General features: G+C 35.7%; 3 protein-coding genes across 3 annotated transcripts; 2 read left to right on the forward strand and 1 right to left on the reverse strand.

Moving 5' to 3' along the window:
- Positions 1-3,759: 3,759 nt before the first annotated feature.
- Positions 3,760-5,594, reverse strand: LOC109165304. The gene is made up of 6 exons (XM_019314006.1): positions 5,381-5,594; positions 4,766-5,291; positions 4,470-4,660; positions 4,269-4,387; positions 4,040-4,133; positions 3,760-3,959 (listed from the first exon to the last, which is right to left on the reverse strand). Exons 1-6 carry the CDS (start codon positions 5,592-5,594, stop codon positions 3,760-3,762), a joined length of 1,344 nt encoding a protein of 447 aa, XP_019169551.1.
- A 1,702-nt stretch (positions 5,595-7,296) lies between these two features.
- LOC109164718 ((R)-specific enoyl-CoA hydratase-like) lies at positions 7,297-8,047 on the forward strand. Its single transcript, XM_019313269.1, has 3 exons — positions 7,297-7,578; positions 7,668-7,783; positions 7,882-8,047. Exons 1-3 carry the CDS (start codon positions 7,312-7,314, stop codon positions 7,937-7,939), a joined length of 441 nt encoding a protein of 146 aa, XP_019168814.1. The 5' UTR covers positions 7,297-7,311; the 3' UTR covers positions 7,940-8,047.
- A 4,340-nt stretch (positions 8,048-12,387) lies between these two features.
- LOC109167420 (uncharacterized aarF domain-containing protein kinase At1g79600, chloroplastic) lies at positions 12,388-16,605 on the forward strand. The gene is made up of 7 exons (XM_019316436.1): positions 12,388-12,884; positions 12,969-13,196; positions 13,583-13,918; positions 14,068-14,623; positions 14,801-14,987; positions 15,102-15,468; positions 16,374-16,605. The coding sequence occupies exons 1-7, from the start codon at positions 12,507-12,509 to the stop codon at positions 16,491-16,493; spliced, it is 2,172 nt and encodes a 723-aa protein (XP_019171981.1). The 5' UTR covers positions 12,388-12,506; the 3' UTR covers positions 16,494-16,605.
- Positions 16,606-18,434: the final 1,829 nt, after the last annotated feature.

The raw sequence follows: 18,434 nt of genomic DNA on the forward strand, positions 1-18,434 counted from the left end.
TAAAAGTAGTCTTCGTGTGTTTAGGCATTTGGTAACAGGTAGTCAGTACTGCCTTCTTCCTTTATTATCCAGTGGTATTAGTACACTTATTTTTGAGCTGCAGTTAGGAGAGGGCTAGTATTGCCATGAATTTGAGAATTCTCTCCATTATGCATTGTTATATGCAATTGGAGTTTTCACCTTGTTATGTAGTCATCAATGTAGACTTGGGAGTGTATTTGAAATTTATATGACTTGTGTGAATCTTTATGCATACTTCAATTTTAAGGTTTGCTATGTTTTTACATCCATCACATCATGTCATGTGGGTTTGTTAATGAGGTTTGTCATAAGATGATTTGTTGTGTGGTGTTTGGAGTGAAGTTTGTTGGAGGAATGCACTATTTTAAGAGTTTGAAGGTGAACTTAGCTAGCTTACTAGAAATAGAGTAACTTATGCAATCATTCATCATAAATTATAGCGGGTTTAACAAATTGAGTGTCTGTTGTGAATTATATGCTCAGAGGCTTTGTCTGAATGCTCGGGCTGAGCATTATTTGAATGTATGGTCATAATTTGAACATTTTAGCTATTGTGTATGAAGTGTGATCATGTGCATTTGTGGAACAGGTAGTACTCATCAACATACAAACACTCAAGAATTTATATGCATCTGGTATTTCTGCATTTGCAGCATACTTGTAGTGTTAGAACTTAGAAACATGGTAAACCAATGATAAGTTTCATATTTGTTTCCCTAAAACAAGGAGAGTGAAATGCTGACATGTCTTTACTTGAAAAATGGAAAGCAAATAGTGTGTTGATATATTGATGATCTTTGGTACTTGAGCCAGTTTCATTAGACACTTATATGATCTATTTAGTCATTCTGGCACTTAGCTTGATAACGCTGTGAACTGCTTTGCTTAATTTCTTCTTGCTCTACTGACTTTGATTACTTTTACTGCTTACTACCACTGTGACAAGCGGTTTTAACTGTTTTTTCTTATTGAGATATAGGTTTTAATAACTTATACATTTGGAAACTGGTGAAATAGAGTCAGGCTTTCTAATGCGTGTTAATTGAAGTGTGAGACAGACTTTATACTGTTACAACTAAATTACAATTGAGCATTAAAAAAGGAAACTATTTGGACACATTGATAAAGTAGTAGTAGTAGACCGTAGTATCGTTTGTTTGTTTTTTTTTTTTAATAAGATAAATTGTAGTATGTTGTGATTCTTTACTAGTATTTTTTTGTGATATTAACTTAGTGTGTAAAGTGTGTTCATATGATTCTATGGAGCTATTGGTTGTACTTTTTGCTTATCAGATATGTTTTCACACTTTAAAAAGTGAGAAATTAGAAGTTTGTACATGAAGTGAGAGGTGAGCTAGTTGACCAGGTTAGGCTTTGCATAAGCTGTGTTCAAAATGAGCTCAAGTGAGATCAAACATTATCTAGTTCTAATCTCCATATTTCAGATACTTGGTAGTGGGATTAGATCTTTTACATATTTTTCTTTGCCATCGGAGAATATTTTCCTTTTACTTCACATAGGATCATTATTGAGAGGCCTTACTAGTTTGTTGAGGATTGTTCTCAAGTGTATTTGAAAAAATGTTTGCTTGCAATTTCTTTGGCAGAATTTCTTTATTTTTCTCTAGATGAGTTGCTGCGTTTATAGTCTCTTTCATGTGATTGTATTTTAATCATGTTTCAAATTTGCAGGATTTAAGGTTGTAGTTTGGGTGACATTAGATCTATATATTAACAATGACTTCAAGTATGTTAACTGGGGAGCGAAGGTAATAATAATTCTTGTTCTGAATCTCTGTCATTCATTTTACTTTTCAAGTGCAAATGAGAACTCTTCCTGTTCATTTTACTGTTTTCTGAACCTTTCCTGGTGTAACATGATGTGGATTCTTGCCAATGTAGTTTTGGGCTTTAATACCTCAAAATTTATGTTGACAAAGAGATGTAATTGATTTTCTAGCTGTGGAAAATGAGACAAATCTGAAATATGGAAAATCATGAAGGTGAGAAGGTCATATATTCTGAGTCTGGAATGAGATTTTAGAATTTCCTTGTAGCTATTCCAGTAAATGAGCATATAGGCTAAGGGCTTGTTTGGTAAATGGTGGTTTGCCACTTTGGCATTTTGACCTTGGTCAAAATGCCAAAGAAGATTTTTGGTTACTCAACGGTTTGCTCCAAACCGCTGAAAACTAAAACGCTGCTGCCCCTCAATAATACTTGCCTATCAATGGATGTGCATGCAAATTTAAGGAGCCTGTTAGGAGCCTCAAGGCTCCAAACAATCCGACATTTCCCACGGATGTGGGAAAAGCTGGAAAACAAAGGGCTCCCCTTATTATTATTGTTGTTGTTTTTTAATGAAATATATGTATACCCTTATAGGTCATCTTACATGTTAACTACTATCCTAAACAACTAATTTTACCAAACATCTTTTTATAAATTGCTGATACAATCCGCTGGTCAAAACCGTTGACACAATCCGCTATCCGCTAACGCCAATTGCCAAACAAGGCCTAAATATTAAATTACTTTACTTTCATTCATCATGAGCTCTAGTTTTATCACCAATGACATTTCTTTTTTATGGATAACAATATGAGAAAATGATAAACATTTGAGCAAGACTAATAAGGCACTAATTCAAGATGAAAAGAAAGTAACCAATCAATCAATCATCATATTTGCATGTCATAAATGGTGCAGAATTCATGGGATTGGAGCAGAAAATTAGGGGAAAACAAATCACACGAATTATGCTATTTACTTATTTATTCATTGTATTAGTTGGGTGTTTGACAATTGGCTATTGGCTGTTAGCTGATAGCTTATTGTGTTTGTTGGTTTGACTAGCTGATAGTATTAGCTGGTTATAGAAATGTGTTTGGTAAATTAGTTGTTTACTCTTAGCTGATTACATGTAAAATGATATATAACGGCATAAGTATATTGTGTTATTTACTTAACTCTTAATTAAACCCTGAACCCGCCATCCCCTTGTGGTCTGATGGCACCCGGGTTGGACCTTCAAATGGAAGGTCTCAGGATCGACTCTCATCCCGTGCATGGTACAGAATAATTTGTTGAAAAAAGGGTCCAGGAAGGACTAGGTGACCTTGGAACCAAGTGGGGTCTAGAACTGGGGAACCAGGGTCTAGGTGGAACAACGTGGAGCTAAGTGGAGCCAGGAACAAGGAAACCAGGGTCTAGGTGCAACGATGTGGAACCAAATAGAACCAGGAACACGGAAACCAAGGGTCGGTGGAACCAAATAGAACCAGGAACATGGAAACCAAGGGTCTAGGTGCTACAAGGTGGAACAAAGTGGGGTCTAGGTGCAATGATGTGGAACCAAGTAGAACCAGGGAAACCAAGGGTCTAGGTGCTACAAGGTGGAACAAAATGGGGTCAGGAACTGGGGCAAACTTTTTAAATGGGGTCAGGAACTGGGGCAAACTTTTTAAAGCGGAAAAGCGCACTAAAGCGACAAGCCCGGGCTTTGCTTTAAAGCGAAAGCGCAAAGCGAAGCGTCGCTTTTTTGAAAAAGCGACGCTTTAAATATATATAAATTATATATATATATATAGTCAAAAAATTCAAATAATTATGCAAAATATCATCCAAAATAACTCCTAAAGTGATAAAGTCACAACATCATAATAATACAAATATCATAAAGTCACAACATCATAAAGTCACAACACAATCATTCATAGTCCATAGACTCATAGTCATTCAATCCTCCAGATCAAACTCATCTTCTTCTTCACACAAATCCAAATTGTCAAATTCCATAACTCCATCTTCCTCACATGCTTCTTCCTCATCTTCATCTTCATTTTCCTTTTCTTTTCCCTTAGACCTTGAAGTTGAACTCCCAACCTTTTCTTTTCCTTTTGAAGCATGCCTAAGAGAATAAAGAGTTTCATTTGCACCTGAAAATTTAGCAATTTCACCCAAGTCAAGCTATCCCCATCACCAAACACCAACTCCTCATTTGCATCCTCCGGGATACCTGTCAACCATTCATTGGCAAAATCAATTTGATCCAAACAAATTGGATCAATGGTATCCCGCATTTCCCATCGTCGCCTCAATGCCCTATTATACTTAATGAAAACCAAATCATTAAGGCGCTTGTGTTCAAGGCGACTCCTCCTTTTCGAATGCAATTGGAATATTTAAAATGAATTAGTGCATGAATATGATATAATTGCAAATTACTTCTAAATTGACTAACTTACATGCTCAAAGACACTCCAGTTCCGTTCACATCCAGACGCACTAGTTGTGAGACTAAGAAGCTTAATTGCGAATTCTTTTAAATTGGGAGTTGAACCCCCAAAAGAAGTCCACCAATTAACTGTAAAATTTGAAAATTATTCAAAATTTGATTATAAATAAAAATTGTAAGTTAAATCGTTAATCGTCTAAGAAGTAAGAACCTGGAGTTCTAGAACCACGTTGCTTCTTGGCAACTGGCAAGCCAAATAAACCCTCGCCAACTTCCCACATAGATACTTCCTCGGTAATTTTTTCCTGCAGATCTAGATCTGGAACCAACCTCTCCAAACAAGAATAAAAGCCAGCAACAACTTCTGGCGAATGAATTGAAGGAGAAACCTTTTGCTCACCCCTATACCGGAAGTAATCTGGATTCAAATAATACACAGCTGCATGCAATGGTTGACGAAGCTGGGAAGTCCACCTTTTGTCTATGATCTCAAATACCTTCTTTTACTTGCTTGTGTTGTCGAAAGCTTTTTCAATTGCTTTCTTTGTGATCTCCATCGTAGGATAAATATAGCCCATTGATGGCTTAACATCCCCATCAACTAATCGAAGAGTGCTAATCAATGGACCGCCTATTTTAAGTGCTTCTAGAATTGTATTCCAAAAGTTTGGCATTTGCACAATTCTAGAACACTCTTTTCCTGCCTCTTCTTTGAAGTAAGAGCTAGTGAGGAATTCTTCTGAGTTGAACAATTTTCTCAAATTGTTTTTCTGCTCGTGAAGCCTCTTGAATGTCAAGAATGCTGTAGCAAATCGAGTCTTAGCAAACTTGACCAAGTCACGCTTCCCAGTATACTTCCTCAACCAATTCAAAAGCTTTGTCTTCGAATGGATATACACTGACAATTTCAAAGCCCGCTTGTACGCCATTGAAAAATGACGAATCTCAAAGATGTCTTTAAACATTAAATTGATGCAATGGACAGCGCAGGGCGTCCAGTACAATGTCGGGTACAACTCCATTAAATCATTGCCTAAATTATGTAAAGAATTAATAGGTTAAAAAATTTAAAATTTACAAATCTTAAATTCTTATATAAAAAATCAAATATTTTAAACATACCAGCTCTCACATTCTCTGAAGCATTGTCAGATATAACTTGCACAACTTTGTCCTTCCCCACTTGATTGACAAAAGTTTCAAAGAGCTCAAGCATTTTCTTAGCATCCACCGTATCCGTGCTAACATCTACCGACTGGAGGAAATACGATCCTAGTGAACAATTAACTAGGATATTTATAAATACACGACCTCTCCTATCTGTCCACTTGTCCATCATCAAAGAACAACCATATACATCGCATGTCTCCTGATGTGGCTTGAACAACTCCTTAACATGCTCAACCTCCTTCTTAATGCGCGAGTAGGGAGAGAAGCGGCGGTCGCGGAGAGAACCAGAGAAAAATGCGGCGATGAGGGTTTTTGATTTGTCTCCAGTCGCGAATCGCAATTTAGCTTAGAGTTTTTTTTTTTTCTTCCTTATGACCGTTGACTGCGCTTAACGTGACAAAGCAGGGCTTTTTGCACTTTTGCGCTTCACCGCTTTCCGCAAAAAGCGAGCTTAAGCGCTCGCAATCTCATTTTGCTACGCCTCGCCAAAGCGAGGCAACAAGCTGTCGCGCGCGTCGCTTTTGCGCTTTAAGCGCACAAGCGACCGCTTTTCACAAGTTTGAACTGGGGAACCAGGATCTAGGTGCAGCAAGGTGGAAACAGGAACCCAGAAAAAAAAAACAAAACAAAACAACGCTGAACCCCTAAACACTAAACAGAATTTCCAGTCCAGAAGTGTTACACTTGGTCTAATTTAATATTCAATTAAATCCACTCCTGCCTGTCGTGACCCTTCTAAATATAAGTCCAATATGGTTCCAGAATCAAACCTCTTACCAAAATTAAGCCATATTCAGCGCATTTACTGCCATAATATTGACCCAAGAACAACTCCAAAACCTATCAAATTTTGGAATGCCAAAGTTCTCATATTTCTTCACAATTTCGTACAGCCACAAGTTGCAAATCCACGCAGTATAAAACAAGCAACCCGCAACTCAATATTAAAGCATCATCTAGGGATAATGTAGCAGTAACCCTCCACTAATATAATTCGATATTATAACACCCAAATATGTGAAAATGTTATTTAATTTTATTTTATATACACCATAGTTTCATTAAAACACAACTACATGATAATTTCGATATAACTACAGCTTCATTACACAATATACACTCAAAAATGTGAAATGTTATTCAGTTTCATTTTATATACATTGTAGTTTCATTTCAACACACCTACATTTTCATTTGAATTCAATTACACTATTACAGTTTAATTTGATAATATAAAAACAATATGTGAGACAATTTCATTTTAGATACAATGTAGTTTCATTTTGTAATTAACACACCAAAAATACGGGCTCCGTTAAACTGTAACAACAACCGTTTCTTTATTTAAAGAAACGACGCCGTTTTTAGACCATGATCAACACAGCTTTGTAGACCATGGCCCACGATATAATTACTGCCTAGCTTATATAGTCATTTAAAAAAAAATTATTTTTCTATTTCTCTGACGGCTAAGCCGAGTTGCCCACTATCCACTTAATATTTAGCCCATATTCCTCATTTTTTATTTCTTAAAAAAAAAAAACTAATGCATTTTTAAATTTAATTTAGCATAGCACCATAGCGGGCTTTCAAGTCTCATCTCACTCCACAGCCACAGGTACGTGTTTCCTCATCTTTCATCTGATGTATCTGCTATGCGTGTATCTCTACGTATATATACTGGAATCGACACCTTTGGATGGTGCACGAGCTCACTTGAATTTGTTTGGCCATCTAGTTTGCGGGTGGTGAGTGGATATTGCTTTCTGCAATGCCAGTAAGGTGTTTGATGAATTGTTTGTGAGATTTTCAATTGTATAGGTGCGAGTGGATGTCTCCTTCTTTGCCTAATTTCAACAAGTTGTTGACGAGTTAATTGAACAATGCTGGTTAAACTTGCGTTTTGGAGTTACATTTCCACTTCCGGCTTCTCTTCGTTGGCAGCTACGAATTTGCTTAAATGCGGGGATGTTTTGAAGCAAGCTCGGGTGTTTACGGAAGCAGATGTTGTTGAATACTCGAAGCTGAGCCATGATACCAACCCCTTGCATTTTGACTCAGAATGTGCCAAGCTTGCCGGATTCAGTGACAGGCTTGTTCCTGGAATGCTGGTCGCTTCCTTATTCCCAAGAACCATCGCTTCAAATTTTGTAAGTCCGACTCATCAATTTTTTATACTTTTATCAAGTCATTTTGTTTAAGCCTCATTTCTCTTTTGGTGTTTTGGAAATACTTGTAGCCGGGAGCTGTATATGTTTCGCAAACGTTGCAGTTCAAGTTGCCGGTGTACATTGGAGAGGAGATAGTTGGTGAAATATGTGCAACAAATATCAAGGATCTAAAAGCAAAACATGTGTAGGTTGCCCTGGTTGAATCCTCCCTAATTTCATGTATTTTCATCTAGATTCCATGTTCCTTCTTCTCCAAGCTCTTCAATTCGTTTTGATTGTCAGGGTCAAATTTTCCACCAAATGCTTCAAACGTGATGGCGCGCTTGTTATTGATGGCTAGGCCACAGCCATCCTGCGGAGTCTGAACAAAGAACCAGCTCGGTGGTCGAGCTGAAGAACAAAAAATTATTCCCTGTTTAATGGTCAAAATGCATGATTTTGGTGTACTCGATTGCTGCGTGCAGAACAACACAAAGTTCTTCCCTGTTTAATGGTCGAAATGCATGCTTTTCCAGTAACCAGTTTTTGTTGAGCAAAGCAGGAATTAGAATTATGGACTGAATTTTGACAAACAAAATAAATTGACTTTATTGCTAATTCTACAGTCAACAACTCAAAACTATGAAGAACCGAAGGATGTTTAAGTGTTTAACTCTGACTGACATACACCATCTTCTCTACCAAAGCTAACATTTGTGTGCAAGACAACGATGTGGCTAAAAATTCTCAAATCAACAACTCAACACATAGCAATCTTTACCCCCAAAAAAGAGCACAGTTTTATAATCAAAGACCCAACTACCCCAAAAAATAATTGCTGAGATCATTCATCTCACACGGTGAGCCCTTGTGGAGCTGCGGGCGCAAGTGCCTTAGGTTTTGGCTTCTCCACAACAATGGCTTGGGTGGTGAGCACCATTCCTGCTACTGATGCAGAGTTCTGCAGACAGCATCTTGTCACCTTGGCTAGATCAATAACTCCGGCTTCAACGAGGTTATCGTAACTGTCAGTCATTGCATTGTAGCCAGTCTCCCATTCACTGTCCTTCAGCTTCTCCACAACTACCTCACCCTGAACCCTAAACCCTAAACTTTGAATCCCTGAACCCAAAACCCTAAACACAATTTCCAGTCCAGAAGTGTTACACTTTGGTCTAATTTAATATTCAATTAAATCCACTCCAACCTGTTGTGACGCTTCTAAATATAAGTCCAGTCTGGTTCCAGAATCAAACCTCTTACCAAAATTAAGCCATATTCAGCGCCTTTACTGCCATAATATTGACCCAAGAACAACTCCAAAACATATCAAATTCTGAAATACCAAAATTCTCCTATTTCTTCACAATTCCATAAAGCCACAACCTGCAAATCCACCCAGTATAAAACAAGCAACCAGCAGCTCAATATTAAAGCATCATCTAGGAGTAATGCAGCAGCAACCCTCCACTAATATAATTCGATATTATAACACCAATATGTGAAAATGTTATTTAATTTTATTTTATATACACCATAGTTTCATTAAAACACAATTACATAATAATTTCGATATAACTACAGCTTCATTACACAATATACACTCAAAAATGTGAAATGTTATTCAGTTTCATTTTATATACATTGTAGTTTCATTTCAACACACCTACATTTTCATTTGAATTCAATTACACTATTACAGTTTAATTTGATAATATAAAAATAATATGTGAGACAATTTCATTTTAGATACAATGTAGTTTCATTTTGTAATTAACACACCAAAAATACGGGCTCCGTTAAACTGTAACTGTGACAACCCAAAATCTAATTTTATAAATCCGGTTTTAAGAAAATCCAAAATAGTCAATTTTCACTCCAAGATTTGATTTAATTTCGATATCCTAAATTTCCGGGTACATTGCGTGCCAAGTTTTGAACCGAGAAATCTATCTGAGTGAAATCGGGAGAATTCTGAGAAGCCTAAATCAAATACCTGTCTAGAAATCATTTTGGTAAAATTCCATTTTCAACCCCAAACTATTTTAATTAGCAATTAGAGCCAATGGGGTGCATGTCAACATTGTCAATTCTTTGGAAAATGGTCCTACCGTTTTAGAGTCCAAGTGATTATATTTATGATCAATAACTTTGTAGTAAGGTCGCGCAGGTCTGACAATGATGTAAGAACAGTTTTGTCTAATAAAAAAATAATAGTATAATATTTGTAAAATAATGTACAATTGTACCATTATAAGAATGCATACAAAAAATATTAATACCATAACGACCTAAATCATACCAATAATGCAAAAATATAATTGAAATATTAAGTTTTGTTCTGATCTAAAAAATCAAAAGAATATTAATTAAACGAAAAAAAATTAACCTATTTTTTTAAATGCATAAAAATCAAATGATTTTTAAAGTTATTGATTTATAATCTTTGATACTTAATTTTGAATGTTATTTATTTAGTCGGACTAATTATTTGACAAAAGTTTATGTTAAATTTTATATTATATATATTTTAATGCATTTTAACATATTCGTAGTATATGTTTAACAATTATTCCAACTCTAAGTGTGATGGGGTTCGAACCTAAGACCTTTCTTATAGAAATTAATGAGTAAGTTAAAGTTTATAAATAGTTAACGGAATATTCTGTTACTAAAGTTTATACTAACGGAATTTAGGTTATTTAAGGGAAGAAAATAATATAATAGAGGGTAAATAAGAAAAATCATTAAAAAAATACTAAAATCAAAATAATATGAACCATTCATTTTAAGAAACAATACTACCGACATTTTTTTTCCAGTTAAGGGTCTAACATTATTGGCTCTTATTAGAATTGTCGAAATAATAATATATATCAACGATCTTGTGGTCTAATGGTATTTGGTTGTTTCCTTAAGTGGGAGGTAATAGGTTTGATCCTTAGCAGAGGCAGTTAGTAGTTTAGTAGCTACAACAAAAAATAATACATATGCATTTCTTTAATTTAGAATTATGTGTTTACCATGTCTTTATTAAAAAAATATATATTCATTATTAATAAATAACTTCATTACTTTTATTGTATTTATTTTTCTCCAATATAAAAATTCTTTAAATTCCAATTCATCAATTGATTATATTCGCTACATCTTTGTTTAAAAAAATTATTCATTATCAATAAATTAATTAAGAGAAATAATTTTATTAGTTATATTGTTTTTATATTTCTCCAATGTAAAAATTCTTTACATTCAAATTCATCCAATTGATTATATTCACTACATTGTCTATTTTTTTTTGTGCACTATTTTTAAATTAAATATCAACGTTATAATACAAAATAATGTTATATATTTATTTACCAAGTATTTTATTAATACCATGAAAAAATTTAAAAAAAAAATTAATAAAGCCAATCATATTAACTACTTGAGTGATTTGTTGACAAAGAGAGTATTCAAATCACACAACAAATTGAAGTGAGAACTACCTTGCAATGTCTTTGTTTGACAATCAGCAGTTAGCGGATTATATTAACGAATTTGACCAGCGAATTATATCAACCGTCGGTAAAAATATATTTGAAAAAATTAGCTGTTTAGATTAACATGTAAAATGACCTAAGGGTATACACAAAAAATAATAATAATAATAATAATAATTGTTTTAAAAAAATAAAAAAATATATAATTAAGCCAATCATATTAACTACTTGGGGATTTATTGACAAAACGTTTATTTAAATCACACAACAAATTGAAGTGGAAAACTACCTCGCAATGTTCTTGTTTGACAATCCGCAGTTAGCTCTTCATTAGTATATATTTAATATTTTATGCCCTAATTTTTAATTGCTCTCCCTTATATCCCGTATTTGATTTCAACCATACCTATACAATTATTTTATTGACAATTATAATTAATCTTGACTATATTATCTTGCATTTGTAAACTTAGAATTGCCTATTTAAATACGCAAATTTAACATTCAACTATCTATGCATGAACAATTCCAATATAATATTGCCTTGATATACTTCAAAGTACTTATTTTTTTAAAAAAAACATTTGACATTATCACAATCGCGCAATGCGCGTAAAAAACTAGTTAACCTGATCAAAATACTAATTACTCTTTTTTTTTTTCAAATTCAATAATCAATTTGAAACTTATTCGAGTTTAGTTACTTCACTTTTTTTTGAATACAGAGTGAGGGCATAGGCCCGGGTTAGCTAACTAAGGGTTTTCACGCGGGTGCCATGCGATTCACACGAGCACCGACCCTATCTTTCCAAAGTAAATCATCCACACACTGCGGCTGGGTGCCAAGCTCCCGTGTCCTCAGATTATGGTCCAAAGCGACCGAAGCGAGCTTATTAACAGCTCTGTTTGTTTCCCGCACAACGTGCTTGAAGCTCACCTCTTTGGAAAGTATTTGATTCTCGTACCATAGCTGCACAATGTTGCTTCCTTTTCCACATCTAAAACACATATTTATGCACTTAATCGTACCCATCGAATCGCTTTCTACCATAACTTTCGTAGCGCCACATCTGGCTGTCATTCGTATCCCCACTAGAACAGCCCACAGTTCAGCTTCGTCAGACATACACGACCCGATGTTGTGCAAGTTCAGTGACTTAATTGCTATTCCTTTGTACATTTTCCCTTTATTTATTTATAAACATTTGCGTCGTTTCTTAGAAAAGGTATTCCGTAATCCGATGATAGATATGCAAAGACGTTTGCGTACTGGGGTACACACAAATTAGTAAATTTAAATCCATATGGACCAGAAAAATAAATTAGAATTACGAGGAATAAATGTAAAAGCAAAAATGATGTGGATTCGTCGTCCTAGCTCATTCCTGCGTTCTCCCTGCCCGTCAATTAGAAGATCCTGAAATCATATCGGCAGGCGAAGCGATGAGTTCCTTCGCAGTATCTTTGAAGGCCGCTCCTTCATTTGCTCTACCGACATCGCCTGGCGTTGCTAGGGTTTCTGGCTCCCCAACTCTTTCATGGGAGAAGAAGAGGGGGAGACAGAAGAAAACACATCTTGTACGAGCGGCCCTGGTGGAGGCTGGACCCAGACAGGTGCCAGCCATCAGAGACCGGTCGTCTGACAACAGTAATGGTTCTTTGCAATCTCTGCAACGAGGCGAAGTCACTTCCTCCATTCCATCCAGTAGAGATCGAGCAGACGATATGCAAGCTGAAGCTAGGGCAATGGCGCGTGCAGCAAACGCTTCAGTTTATAGCCCACAACTCTTGTCCGCTAAGTATGGCCCTCGACCCATCAAGGTAGCAAGGCTCTCAGAAACTTAACACTTTGAACTGAATGATGATAAGTTTATCTCCTTTTTATTTTTGAATCTTTGATAATAGGTGTTGAGCAGAGCTCTCGAGATATTCACTGGGCTTGGTTCTTTCGGCCTTAGCCTGTGGCTCGACCAATTGAACGGCCAGCTGGACCAGAATAGAAGATTACGCGCCGTTGAGCTAAGGGAGATTTTCACCAATTTAGGTCCTACTTTTGTTAAACTTGGCCAAGGATTATCCACCCGACCTGATTTATGTCCGCCGGAATTTCTTGAGGAGCTTTCTAAGTTGCAGGTACTTACATCACTTCTTTTCCTTCTCGCTCGCCATTTCCCCGCTTGGCTTGCTGCAAAATATAAATTGATACTCCGTATAATTTATCCCATCCATTTGGGCTCAATGGCAAAAAGACTGTTCGAAGTAGTAATGAAAATTCAGGACAACCTTAGATCCCGCATGCTCAATTTGACACCTTGTAAATTAGCTCCATGGATAAATTTAATAAGATTGCGTGGAGTCTTGAGGGACCATATATCAAGTAGTAAGTCCCTTTTGAATATTTTTCTTCATTTTAATTGAGATGCCTCTGGAGATATGCTGACTTTTCATTAAATTCAGAATCTTAAATAATTGAACTGTACTAGACTCCTGCTTTCTGATTGTTTATTGGTTCTGAGTAGGATGCTTTGCCAACTTTTCCTGATGTGGAAGCATTTTCCTGTATTGAGAGGGAGTTGGGACGTCCACTCGATTCTATCTACTCCTCTATATCTGCATATCCCATTGCTGCAGCCAGTCTGGGTCAAGTTTATAAAGCTCAACTGAAGTTCTCTGGTCAGGTTGTTGCTGTTAAGGTACAACGGCCTGGTATTGAAGAAGCAATAGGATTAGACTTTTACCTTATAAGAGGCTTGGGTTTTCTCATCAACAAGTATGTTGACATAATATCCAGTGATGCTGTTGCTCTTATTGATGAATTTGCTCGTCGAGTTTATCAAGAGCTCAACTATGTTCAGGTTAGCTTTTCCACCACTTCTTTTACTTATCTTGAACCATATGTATTATATATTTTTTTTCTTTGTTTGAATTAGAAGAGTTCCAGTTTTAGTAAAACTTCCACAATATTCCTCTGGGTTTGAATGTTAATTTTGGCAGGTCTATGCAGGAAGGACAAAATGCGAGGAGGTTTAAAAAGTTATATGCTGATAGAGAAGATGTTCTTGTCCCAGACATTTTCTGGGACTACACAAGTGGGAAAGTTTTAACAATGGAGTGGGTGGAAGGTGTTAAATTGAATGAGCAAGAGGCCATTGAGAGACAAGGGCTAAATGTTTTGGATCTGGTGAACACTGGCATCCAATGTAGTCTCAGACAACTGCTCGAGTATGGTTATTTTCATGCAGATCCTCATCCTGGAAATCTCTTGGCAACTCCCGAGGGGAAGCTTGCATTTCTTGATTTTGGAATGATGAGTGAAACTCCTGAAGAAGCAAGATTTGCCATAATTGGTCATGTTGTTCACATGGTTAATCGGGACTATGAAGCTATGGCTCGTGACTACTATGCATTAGACTTTTTGTCCCCTGATGTAGATGTTTCTCCAATTGTACCAGCACTCCGAAATTTCTTTGACGATGCACTTAACTCAACTGTGAGTGAACTTAACTTTAAGACAATTGTTGATGGCTTGGGTGCTGTGTTGTATCAATACCCCTTTAATGGTAAGCTACTTCATTTTCAATCATCATTCTTCATAATCTATTGCAAATAAAGCCTGCTAAGTTTTTGACATTCCATAAGTGAGAAAGTAAACAAGATGGCTTCACTTGTATATAAAGAAATGCAGTCAGTTGCATTATTTCTAACATTTCTGATTCAATTTGTTGAAATTTTTGCAGTTCCAGCTTATTATGCATTGATTCTAAGGTCCCTCACTGTTTTGGAAGGCTTAGCTCTATATGCTGATCCTAAGTTCAAAGTGCTAGCGGCATCATATCCATATTTTGCTAAGAGGCTTCTTACAGATCCGAACCCATATCTTAGAGATGCTCTCATTGAGTTGCTTTTTAAGGATGGAAAGTTCAGGTGCGCAATTTGATGTCCTATTGGTATTGGCTGCTGTTTCCTTGGTAAATACTTGATGGACTTGTGCTGTCTACAGAGTAACTCTTTAACTCTTTGCATCTTGCCTTGCTGTAGGTGGAATAGACTTGAAAATCTGCTTGTCCAGGGAAAGAAAGATCGAGATTTTTCTGCAAGAGATGCCTTACAACCTGTCCTAAAGTTATTATTGGGTCCAGACGGTGAGGAATTGAGGGTTTTGGTGACTAAAGAGGCTATTCGTGTCACTGAAGCTGTCATTCTGGGCTCAATTATTGAATCATATAACTTCATCCCTGGTCCGATGAGGACTATTATCTTCAATGGCAATGCAGCCGGTCCTCTTGTGATGAATCCTGCTGAACAGGAAAGCATGATGGATCTCAGGGCACAAGTATTTAGGATATGGGGTCTTTTGCGATCCTCTGAGAGTTTTGACCCAAGCCTTCTACAACCTATTTTACAGGTAAGCTATTTGCCTATTTCTAGTCTGGTGTCTGGGTGCAAGTGGTTTTATTTGCTTTCTGAGTTCTGAATTCTGATAATATAAAGAAGTTGGTTAAGTTATCTTACCCCGATATCTCTCCATTGCAGCCCTAATGAAATCCAGAAAACAAATAAGTGGATCTTCTTTGTTATACATCACTCTGAAATAACTATCACAACCTTATTTAGCATAGCATGGTCTGTTCATGATTCCTGGACATCTACTATTTAGATGATTCAGAATATGCTTTCTCAACAATTGGAACAAGTTATATTAACTTGTGCACTTAGCTCTGTCAGTATTTGCATTCATGTAAAACATATGGTATATGAGTTGTGAATTAATTGCCTAGTTGGTGCCTTGCTGATCGGGTTGGTAATGTTAAGAGAACTATCCCTTAATGGTTCACTTTCATATTATGCTCATTGTTCTATGAAAACTTGCAAACACCCATTTAAAATCATTCACCCAGGCAGAGGTTTGGCTTTTAACCTGAAATTTTACTGATCAAATTTCATAAAGCTGTGTCTGGCGGTGTTCACCTAAAGAGCATATGCATTTCATGACAGTAGGAACCCCTATCTGTACTCATATGTCATGGAATGATACCCCCAAAAAAAAAAAAAAAAAAAAAAAAAAAAAAAAAAAAAAAAAACAGGTTACTCTATAGGAGAATAGCTTACTTTGACTATTTTATACATAAGTTTGCACTTGGAAAATAGCCATTAGATTTGTTGAAGATAGACATCCAGACCAATTATTGCTATACTATCTATTAAAAAATGTTCTGTTGCCAGAAAATTTGTGTTGGTAAAGTAGTACTTCAATACTCAATAGGAACTTGTGATTATTTTGAAGCTAACTTGAATAGCATTAATAACCAGATACTCCAAGAACCTGAGGCACGCAGCATTGGAGGACGCGTTGTTGGTGGAATAAGCCAACGCCTTGCAGCGCGGTTACTGCAACAAGTTCTTCGAGCTCCTTCTCCAACTGTTAAGTAATTGTATCTCAAAATTCCTGTTGTAGATTCAAAGGAAAACTGAAATTCTGTCACATGACCTGTGACAATTATGTTCGAATTGCTTTCCGTATCTATGGAGAAAATTAACTCAACGTAAGAATTAATTAACCCAATAACAAAATTAATGATTGACCAAATATGATAATAGAGACGATTTTCGAAAGAGATGAAGGAATTTCATATTTCACTGTAGAATGTTTCAATATTACAGTTAAATCTTTTAAGTGTTAAGGAGACAAAATGTGTTTTAAACCTTACCTCTAACAACCTTTGTGGGAATTGAACGTCTATCATAAGATTAGATCTTTGTCCAATAACCGTATCCACGCTATTGGACTGGTTACGTATCATAACCTCTTATGTCAACCTATGTGTCACCTTGGCATCTTGTCACGAATTTATGCCTGTATGTGCTCTATTACATGGTCTATACAATTGTATGGACTATAAATAAAGTACATTTTAAATATATTAAAAATACATTATTTGTAAATTGAAAGAACATTATTTAAATATTGAAAATACATTATTTTGTATGGACTAATATTGATGAAAATAGAAAATTAATATTATGGTATGTGAAAAATAAACTATATAGAAGAAGAGAATGTTAATAGAGCAACTAACTTAAGTGCACATTATTAGTTAACAATGGATACACTTTCAAATTTTACGAAAATAAATGTGATTTTCCCTAAACTCTATTTTAGTTTTTTCCATTTTTCTTTATTTTTTTTAACTATTAAATCAAACTAAATGAACAAATAAGATGATTTCGAATTTCTTATGAGAAGACATGTTCTCATATATATACATACTTTGAGACACAACTCGACTAGCCAACTAACTAAAAATAAGTTCATAAACTTTATTATAAATATTTAGGAAGCGACTTACCCCATCCATCAATCTCTAAATTAGGAGTAACATAACTTGGAACAAAGGAGAATGGTTAGCTCACTTATTATTCTAGTGGGTTTTAATAAACTATGCGGATCTAGTGAGTCTTAATAAACTATGTAATTTAATGGTTCATTTCTTCTTTAGAAACAAAGACAATTGAGATAATGTAGATCATGTGGAACAGTTATTAAAAATTAATTTGATATTTAACCATTTAAAACTTATTTTCAAAATGGTATTGTCCAACCAAATGTTTATTTATGGTTAATAAGTGTGAACTTGCATGGGCAGCTCATTGGTCATAGATGTGAAAGTTTGGAAGAATGACTAGGGATCAAGTCTCACCAAAAGTAGTGTAGGAGCAACTAGTGCGGCTTTATATATATATATATATATATAAATAATATGGCTCTTGAATCAGTTTAATCTAACGGCAGTGGTTAATTACTTAAGATTTAAGTGGGGGTGTTATTATGGTAATTATAGTGTCACCCCCCACAACAATGAAATACACAAAAAAACACACAACATACCTAAAAATACACCATATAACGTCCTACCCCTAATGGTGTATTTCTGAACACTGTGTGGTTCTTTTATCCATACCTAATGGTGTGTTTTGGTGATGCGTACCTAATTGCATCACCTAATTTGTGCATGTTTTTTTTGTGTGCATTTTATAACATGGATGGTGTATATTTGTATAACTATTAGTGCAGCCGCACGGGAAAGGGTTGTCGCACCTAAACTTGGCACCAACGGGAATCTACAAATACACCAGTGTAAGGCTAATAATGCACCAATTACACAAATAAAACACACAACAATGTGATTTGCCCTATTTCGGTGCCCAATGACGACTTTAGCCTTGCAGTTCGCGTAGTGGGAAAACGTGCACGAAAATATTGGAGAAGCCTTGATGAATATGATTCATTGGAATTATCTAATCTAATGGCCTGCAATTGACCGCACCGCTGCACCTAACAACACTGCCGCACTTGAACTCCCCTCTCTCTCT

The sequence above is a fragment of the Ipomoea nil genome, unplaced genomic scaffold (assembly GCF_001879475.1).
Source record: "Ipomoea nil cultivar Tokyo-kokei standard unplaced genomic scaffold, Asagao_1.1 scaffold0317, whole genome shotgun sequence".
NCBI lineage: Eukaryota > Viridiplantae > Streptophyta > Magnoliopsida > Solanales > Convolvulaceae > Ipomoea > Ipomoea nil.